Source organism: Ornithorhynchus anatinus, chromosome 8 (genome assembly GCF_004115215.2).
Source record: "Ornithorhynchus anatinus isolate Pmale09 chromosome 8, mOrnAna1.pri.v4, whole genome shotgun sequence".
NCBI lineage: Eukaryota > Metazoa > Chordata > Mammalia > Monotremata > Ornithorhynchidae > Ornithorhynchus > Ornithorhynchus anatinus.
This window is the reverse complement of record NC_041735.1, coordinates 12,935,583-12,945,118: the sequence shown is the minus strand read 5'-3', so window position 1 is coordinate 12,945,118 and position 9,536 is coordinate 12,935,583. Positions and strand designations below refer to the sequence as shown.

At 46.8% G+C, this 9,536-nt stretch overlaps 1 protein-coding gene across 5 annotated transcripts in view; it reads left to right on the top strand.

Moving 5' to 3' along the window:
* Positions 1 to 1,384: 1,384 nt before the first annotated feature.
* ZBP1 (Z-DNA binding protein 1) overlaps positions 1,385 to 9,536 on the top strand; it is a 34,940-nt gene continuing 26,788 nt past the window's right edge. For 4 of the 5 annotated variants that reach the window (XM_029071372.2, XM_007671421.3, XM_029071369.2 and 1 more), the window contains exons 1-2: positions 1,387 to 1,713; positions 3,235 to 3,477. In XM_029071372.2, coding sequence (XP_028927205.1) covers positions 1,686 to 1,713; positions 3,235 to 3,477 — 271 coding nt within the window. In that variant the 5' untranslated portion in view covers positions 1,387 to 1,685. Of the gene's footprint in view, positions 1,714 to 3,234; positions 3,478 to 9,536 lie in introns of all 5 variants that reach the window. The other variant, XM_029071373.2, reaches the window with a different exon arrangement.

Sequence of the window (9,536 nt, the reverse complement as noted above, 5' to 3'; positions counted from 1 at the left end):
CAGAATGATGTGGTATGGTGGACTCTGGGCACAGACAGCTTGATCAAATCCTCAGAGGTGGGAACACTCAATATATGCTTCTTGACAAATTGAATCATTCCTAGGAGTTTATCACTGGAAGAATATAAGGAAATTCCCAGATGACTCATATGATTTTCACAGGCAGCTACCAAAGTTAGGGTGACTGTTTAGAGGAAAGGTCATGAAGTCTAAATTGGCAATCCAATTCAGTGGTTATTTGTAAATGATAGGCTACACAGTCTCACCATAAATTTCGTAGCTTCCCTCTCAAGTTCCTCCAAAGCTTTCCATCCCATCTGGATTTGGAACTTATTTTTCTTTAGTTTGTCATTGTTCTTCTTAATTTAGCTCAGTTCCTCTGACCTGTCTGTTACCAATAACAAACTTAGTTCTGATTTTACTAACATCTTCCTCAGTAAAGATGGAACTGAAGAATTCATTGAACATCTCAGCTATTTCCTTTTCATCCCCGAGTGCTTTTTACCACATGTGTATCACGTGCTCCCACTCATCTCATTCATTCATTCATTCAATCATATGTGAGTGCTTACTGTGTACAGAGCACCGTACTAAGTGCTTGGAAAGTACAATTCGGCAACAGATAGAGACAATCCCTACCTAACAAAGGGCTCAGAGTTTGGCTTCTGGATTTTGATTTATTTCAAGAATCATTTTCCGGAAGATTATAAGCATTCCTTGGAAAATGCTTTTGCATTTCTTTTAGCACTGCCCATTTCCCTTTGGCACCTGTACTGCTCCTGTTTATGACTTCCTGGTTCTCACTCAGGTGAGCACTCCCTATTTTAAAGAATGACTCCTCCCCTCTTGTGACCGAGTTACTGTTTGGTCATCTGGATTTTCTGTCAATACCAAATATTGGATCCAAGCCGCTAAAATGATGTTTTTTCACAGCTTCCAAGCATCTAGTCATTAGCTACTCCTTTCAGATTCTCCTTAAGTTTGTACCTCCTCTCCTTTTGCCTTTCCCCTTTGCCCCAGCCATAGGAAAAATGTTCAATTTTATTAAGTTGTGTTCTCTATTGACAACTGTCTCTCCCATAATTTCTGTACCAATCTTTTACCATCTTTCAGAGTTAAGCCCAGTATTGTAGCTTTCCTTATGGATTCAACAATTAGCTGTTCATTTACTCATCCCTACCTCCTATTCTCTCCCTAATGAGTTACTCAGCCAACAACAGAGAAACCTAGAGGTCCTGTAGGACAGCAGTGAATCGCAACTGCAAAACTTAATGGGAGGGACCTCTACTTCCTCATCTGGGTTAAGGGTTCGTTTTTCTGTTTTTTTTTTCAAGAAAGTTAAGTTTCAGTTTCTATTCCTCGGTGTCTGTCCTTTCCTGGTTAGGAGATGATTATTGCTGACTCACTGAATTACGTGAACGACACTCAGGACACGTTCCTTTGGAGACAGAGTTTCTTGGAGGCTTCAGTGGAGAAAGAACAATTGGCACCCAGGAAAATTAATCTAAAATTAGATCCTTTCTTCACTTTCTAAACATCCAAATGGCAAGCCCCCAGATTTCAGCCTCAGCATTTGGTTTGCTCTCTGTTCACTGTAATCTCCAGTGAAAACATACCTAAACATCATCTGGGGCCACAGCATTTCTCAAGAAATTTCTTCTCAGTCTCCTTCAAGATTTAGCTGAATGGCAGGTGCTACCCCAAGTAAAGAAGGTAAGAAATAAAGGGACAGTAATTTCCTAAGGACTAATATATTGAACTTTACAAATGATTAGTTGATTTTTCTTCTCTCACATATTCTTGACTTTTGGTGGAGGTTGTAATCTCCCAAATACTTTATACTCCAATCTGAACTATTTCTTCCTCTGTTTTTTATCCTTCTTTCCTTTCCATCTTTATTAATCTTCCTCTACTTTCCTGGACACCTCCTCAAATTCCTTGAGTAGACTGCTGTCATTTGAAATTAAATGGAAAAGCTGCTTCTTTTTAGGTCTTGTATTCCTTTTGTAAATGCAAAATGCTTTTATCAGTCAATCAATTGTATTTATTGAGCGCTTACTACCTGCAGGCTACATTACATACTAAGAACTTGGGAGAGTACAATAAATACAACAGAATTAGCAGACTCATTCCCTGCCTATAACCAACTTAATAAAGAGAATGAGCTTATAACCATTGCAACAATAGTATATTTTCTCCAAGTGCCAGACGTCTGTGTAGCCGATACCTCCTATGAAATATTTTTGCAATTTAATGTCTTATTCATCAATTAATCAGTCAATGGTATGTAGTGAGTGTTTACGGTGTGCAGAGCACTGTACTAAGCTCTTGGGAAAGTGCATTTAACAGTGCATATAACAGAGTGGGTAGATGCGATCCCTGCCCACGAGGAGGTTACAGTTTACAATTATGTCTCTTTCTGCCCTCTGTGTGTTCACTGCCTGCCTTAAGGCTGTCAAGGTGTCTTTGCCCTGATCAGAGACAATTTCATTGAGCAAATGTGCCCAGCTCAGCCCCCATTAACATTTCAAGGTGGACAAGGCCCACGGGGTATATTGTCCTAAGTTCCAAGGTCTTTAGCTATAAAGGTGTTTCCCATCTGTGAGCTGTGCCGGCAAAGATCCGTCTGCTTCCCTGGACCCCCAAATACATCCCTCCTCAGTCTGAGCTGTCTTTGGCTATCGGGATGACAAGAGAGCTGAGAGACAAATCAAATTTCATGACATTTTAAAACAAACCTGATTTGAACATTGGATTTAAAAAATATAACACCCTAACCCTAAATGATTATTTTTGCTCGGACCTCTCATAGACTCTCACTTAGACTGTCGAGTCTAGACTATTGACTCGATGATGCAAATTCAGATATCCAGACCTCTTCGATCACAATACAGTGAGGTAGCAGAGAACGACTGGTGCTGCTGGCTTACAGGCAAAGTGAGGAAGTCATTGAGGAATCAGACACTCTCCAGGTCTTGGATGGGTCTCTCTGACCCGGCTGACTTTGAACTTTTACCACGCAAGAGAGGCCTCCTTTCTTCTGAAAAGTGGCAGTCGTCTCTCCCAGACCCCCAGCCATTCCCCTAATCCTGCATCCTGCCTACCTCCCAGAGAGAGCCTTGCCTCCATGCCATCCTCTGCCCCTCCTTCTTCCACTGAATGAGGGCAGCAGCCTCATTGGAAAGCAGGGGGCATTTCTAACTGTTGCCAATCTCTCCTTTATCCCCTGACTAGTGACCTTGGAACAGAAAGTCCTTCAGATTTTACAAAGCTCCACGTCCTCCAAGAAGGCCTACAAGATCGCCGAGGAATGCTCCGTTGGCCAGGACTGTCGGGTGCCCAGAGCAGACGTCAACAGGGTGCTGCATGCGTTAAAGAATAGAGGAAAAGTCACCCTCTTGGAGAGTGGGTGCTGGTGCCTGAGCAGGGAAGACACTACAGACAAAGTCTTACCCGATGCATCATTTCAAAGAAATGGTAACTGGCAAGCTTAGGTCACTGACTCTGCAATACTACCACCTCAGGACTAACACTTTCTCCCTTTCAAAATAAATTCTCTGGGCTCTGATTCTTAATCTTCATCTTCCCTCCTCCTACTCATCACTATATTTTAGTAATTTCTGTTCCTCTGTGCAAATATTCTGTTTTTTTCAGTATAGGGTGTACTTAAGTACACTGTTTCCTTCCTACGAAGAACAAACTGGGGACTTCAATAGCCCCCTTAAAAAAAAAATCCTTGTTTATCCTGTTAACTTCCCAGCTAAGTGTCCACTATTTTCCCCATTTTACAGGTGGGAAAAGTGATGTTTAAAGAGGTTAAATGTATTCTTCTGGAATCACACCCAATAATCTACAGAAATAAACTTTAAAAATATCTTCCTTCCTACTAAAGAGCTGAGGCAAGCCTCATAACCTTCCAGCCCTTTTTCCTCAATAAACCCACCCCCAGAATATTCTCACAGTTGACTGGACAGTTGCAAAGTAACACAATCAATCTGCTTTCTTCCTATTCCCTTGGCCTCCCAGCCCCATGTATGGACCAGCTCTTTGTACTGTTTGTGGGCAAGGAGAGCTCTTTAATTGATCGTGAAGATATTTGAGGTCACTCACTGACCCTCACTGGGTGACATTTATGAACCCAAGTCTTTGTCAGCTTCCAAATGAAATCAGGAAAAGTCAGGGTTTCATGTGCTTTTCCTTTTTTGAGTCGGATGCCCTATTTCAAAACCAAGTAAGTGAAAAAACCAAATAGGGGCCAAAGCCATTATGCTGAACAGTGACTCAATCTCAGAGTCACGAGTGAAGCGATATGGCATTGGAGGGCTCGAGCAGAATCAAAATGACATTTTAATTGTAAACATTTGTCCAGAAATTAATGTTTCCGAACTAATGTTTCTCTCTCACAAGTGTGTGAAGAAGCAAATGACTCTTGCTAATTGATTTTCCAGTATCACTATATACCTACCCAATGAGAATCGGTCAAGGAGACCGGCATTTCCCGGGTCCCAGAAAATATTTCCTTTGAAAGCCGGAGATTTTTGCTTCTTGGCAAATGGTTTTCAGGCCCAGAAATGGGGTCAGTCTGTATTTGGGTGGCACTCTTTAGCTGCTGTTTACAGTTAACTGTTCTCCCACCTCTTAGATTGCCTTTATGGGTCAGGGACTAGTTCTAAATTGATTATTTATATCTCTATCCCAGCACTTAGCACAGTGCTTGATTGCCTTTATGGGTCAGGGACTAGTTCTAAATTGATTATTTATATCTCTATCCCAGCACTTAGCACAGTGCTTTGGCTCATTGGAAGCATTTAAAATAGCAGCTTTACTATACTATAGCTCACTGGGCAGTCTCAGTCTCAACTCCAGTTGGGCCAGGGCTGCATAGCCTAAGCGAACTTCTTAGATGTTGTTGAGTTGTTTCCGATTCATAGCGACTCTATGGTTCTTTTTCCATATAGTTTTCTTGGTAAAAAACAGAAGTTGTTTACCATGGCCTTCTTCTGTGCAGCAAAAACTTAATAATAATAATAATAATGGTATTTAAGTGCTTACTATGTGCAAAGCACTGTTCTAAGCGCTGTGAGGGGGGATAGAAGGTGATCAGGTTGTCCCTCATGGGGCTCACAGTCTTCATCCCCATTTTACAGATGAGGTAACTGAGGCACAGAGAAGTTAAGTGACTTGCCCGAAGTCACACAGCTGACAAGTGGCAGAGCTGGGATTACAACCCATGACCTCTGACTCCCAAGCCCAAGCTCTTTCCACTGAGCCACGCTGCTTCTCTACTGTTGTCTTTGATTAACATTTTGATCACTTGATCATCTGTCTTTAACTCTTTTCCGTGCTGTTGCTGCCCAGCACAGGTGAATCAACTTTGTCTGACTCTTCGGCTTAGACCTCTCCATTGTGGTAACCCTGACAAAACAATCTCTCTCAATGGTATAGTTATAAGCTTCATTAGCGTACACAAACTCTCCGGCCATGGTAAGACACGGATTCATAGGAGAGCTAAGGTGTCTAGACATCATTATTTTTGTTATAATTGTTAAGCATTTCCTATGTCCAGAGCACTAGTCTAAGTCCTGGGGTAGATAGAAGATTATAAGCTTGGACACAGTCCTGTCTCTCCCAAACCTCACAGTCTAGCTAGGATGGAGTAGGATTTAATCCCTATTTTACAGATGAGGAAACTGACGCAGAGATAAGTTAAGCAACTTGCCCAAGATCTCACAGAAAACAATTGGCTGAGCCTAGTTTAAAACCCAGGTCCTTCTGCCTCCCAGGCCCATGCTGGATCCAGTAGGAAATTCTGATTCTTAGCAAGGCACTTATCATAGTTCTGAATCTGCCCTGCTGCCTGTTTTAGAATTTTAGAACCCTTTTAACCACCACCCCCCTGCCCTTTCCCAAACCTAAAGAAAACCAGCTCAAACCGGGGGTTGTCCATGGGGGGCATGGGGAAAGGAAGAATATCTAGCTGTGGATATTTGAACCCCAGACCCCGGACATCTGAACTCCAGTCCCCATTAACCTGGGTTCCAGAGTGATTCCTCAATCCATGAGTGCCAGGCTGACAGATGGGACAGCTTAACATCTGTCTCCAGTATCTGGGCGGAAGCAAGTGAGCATCCTTGGCGATCTCACCCAGCACAAGCTAGGTAGGAGATCTGGGACCACCACCACAGTCACCACCGCTGCCTGGGCCCCTTGGGTAACGATTCATTCATTCATTCAATAGTATTTATTGAGCGCTTACTATGTGCAGAGCACTGTACTAAGCGCTTGGGATGAACAAGTCGGCAACAGATAGAGACAGTCCCTGCCGTTTGACGGGCTTACAGTCTAATCGGGGGAGAAGGACAGACAAGAACAATGGCACTAAACAGCGTCAAGGGGAAGAACATCTCGTAAAAACAATGGCAACTAAATAGAATCAAGGCAATGTACAATTCATTAACAAAATAAATAGGGTAACGAAAATATGTACAGTTGAGCGGACGAGTACAGTGCTGTGGGGATGGGAAGGGAGAGGTGGAGGAGCAGAGGGAAAAGGGGAAAAGGAGGCTTTAGCTGCGGAGAGGTAAAGGGGGGATGGCAGAGGGAGTAGAGGGGGAAGAGGAGCTCAGTCTGGGAACGTCTCTTGGAGGTGGTGATTTTTAAGTAAGGTTTTGAAGAGGGAAAGAGAATCAGTTTGGCGGAGGTGAGGAGGGAGGGCGTTCCAGGACCGCGGGAGGACGTGACCCAGGGGTCGACGGCGGGATAGGCGAGACCGAGGGACGGTGAGGAGGTGGGCGGCAGAGGAGCGGAGCGTGCGGGGTGGGCGGTAGAAAGAGAGAAGGGAGGAGAGGTAGGAAGGGGCAAGGTGATGGAGAGCCTTGAAGCCTAGAGTGAGGAGTTTTTGTTTGGAGCGGAGGTCGATAGGCAACCACTGGAGTTGTTTAAGAAGGGGAGTGACATGCCCAGATCGTTTCTGCAGGAAGATGAGCCGGGCAGCGGAGTGAAGAATAGACCGGAGCGGGGCGAGAGAGGAGGAAGGGAGGTCAGAGAGAAGGCTGACACAGTAGTCTAGCCGGGATATAACGAGAGCCCGTAATAGTAAGGTAGCCGTTTGGGTGGAGAGGAAAGGGCGGATCTTGGCGATATTGTAGAGGTGAAACCGGCAGGTCTCGGTAACGGATAGGATGTGTGGGGTGAACGAGAGGGACGAGTCAAGGATGACACCGAGATTGCGGGCCTGCGGGACGGGAAGGACGGTCGTGCCATCCACGGTGATAGAGAAGTCTGGGAGTGGACCGGGCTTGGGAGGGAAGATGAGGAGCTCAGTCTTGCTCATGTTGAGTTTTAGGTGGCGGGCCGACATCCAGGTGGAGACGTCCCGGAGGCAGGAGGAGATGCGAGCCTGAAGGGAGGGGGAGAGGACAGGGGCGGAGATGTAGATCTGCGTGTCATCTGCGTAGAGATGGTAGTCAAAGCCATGAGAGCGGATGAGTTCACCGAGGGAGTGAGTGTAAATGGAGAACAGAAGAGGGCCAAGAACTGACCCTTGAGGAACTCCAACAGTTAAAGGATGGGAGGGGGAGGAGGCTCCAGCGTAGGAGACCGAGAATGATCGGCCAGAGAGGTAAGAGGAGAACCAGGAGAGGACAGAGTCCGTGAAGCCAAGGTGAGATAAGGTATGGAGGAGGAGGGGATGGTCGACAGTGTCAAAGGCAGCAGAGAGGTCAAGGGGGATCAGAATGGAGTAGGAGCCATTGGATTTGGCAAGAAGGAGGTCATGGGTGACCTTAGAGAGAGCAGTCTCGGTAGAGTGGAGGGGACGGAAGCCAGATTGGAGGGGGTCTAGGAGAGAATGGGAGTTAAGGAATTCTAGGCATCGATTGTAGATGACTCGTTCTAGGATTTTGGAAAGGAAGGGTAGTAGGGAGATAGGATGATAACTGGAGGGGGAAGTGGGGTCAAGAGCGGGTTTTTTTAGGATGGGGGAGACGTGGGCATGTTTGAAGGCAGAGGGGAAGGAGCCCTTGGAGATTGAGTGGTTAAAAATAGAAGTTAAGGAAGGGAGGAGGGCAGGGGCGATGGTTTTAAGAAGGTGAGAGGGAATGGGGTCCGAGGCGCAGGTGGAGGGGGTGGCACTTGCAAGGAGGGAGGAGATCTCCTCTGAGGATACTGCAGGGAAGGATGGGAAAGTAGGGGAGGGGGTTGTTGGGGGGGAGGGGAGAGGCGGAGGGGTGACTTTGGGGAGCTCAGACCTGATCGTGTTGATTTTCGTGAGGAAATAGGTGGCCAGATCATTGGGGGTGAGAGATGGGGGAGGGGGAGGAACAGGGGGCCTAAGGAGAGAGTTAAAGGTCCGGAACCATTGGCGGGGGTGACGGGCATGGGTGTCGATGAGGGAGGAGAAGAAGCTTTGCCTGGCGGAGGAGAGGGCAGAGTTAAGGGAGGAAAGGATAAATTTGAAGTGTGTGAGGTCGGCTTGGTGCTTGGACTTTCGCCAGCAGCGCTCAGCAGCTCGAGCATAGGAGCGTAGGAGGTGGACGGAGGAGGTGATCCAGGGCTGTGGGTTAGTGGAGCGAGAGCGGCGGAGGGAAAGGGGGGCGAGAGAGTCGAGATGAGTAGAGAGGGTGGAGTTGAGAGCGGAGACCCGCTCGTCGAGAGTGGGAAGAGAGGACAGGGAGGCAAGGTGAGGCGAGATGCTATTGGAAAGACGGATGGGATCGAGAGAGCGGAGGTCTCTGTGGGGCAGTAGCGAAGATTTGCAGGGGGAGGGAGTGTGAGAGATGAGGCAGGTGAGAAGGTTATGGTCAGAGAGAGGGATTTCAGAGTTGGTGAGGGAGGAGATAGTGCAGCGGTAGGAGATGACGAGATCAAGGGTGTGACCAAGTTGGTGAGTGGGCGCGGTATGGTGGAGGAGGAGGTCGGCAGAGTCGAGGAGGGATAGCAGGCGGGCGGCAGAGGAGTCGTCGGGTACATCCGTATGGATGTTGAAGTCTCCAAGGATCAGAGTGGGCAGAGAGAAGGAGAGGAGGAAGGTGAGAAAGGGGCAGGGAGTCACTGGTGGTCATGTGTCTTTACCATATGAATGTGTGTCACTCTTCTCCCCCATCCTCTTTGTTCTCCACCCCATCTTTTGTCACTCTCCCCATTTTTCTTATTCTCCTTTATTCCCCACACTCTCCCTCTCTTTACTACCCTGTCCCCTTCTTTGTCCCCTCCTATCGCTGCCTCTCCGTCCTCCTTTCCTCTCTCCTTCTGTCTTTCCTTTTTTAATCTTTCTTTCCTTCTGTCTTTATACATCTGTGGCTCTCCATCATTCAGTCTTGTCTTTGCAGCCCCATCCCCTGGAGACCTTCCCCTGCCCTCATCCCAGTCCCTAAAGTCTGGTCATCTTAGCCGAGTGACTACTGTGGCCAAAAACAGGTTCAGGACCCCCCTCCTCCCCACCTCAGCCCACAACATTTCCACCTTTCCCGCCCCTCACCACCTAGTTACTTCCATCCTGTTCCATTTAATCCCCGGGATGTCTAATGCCATCCTTA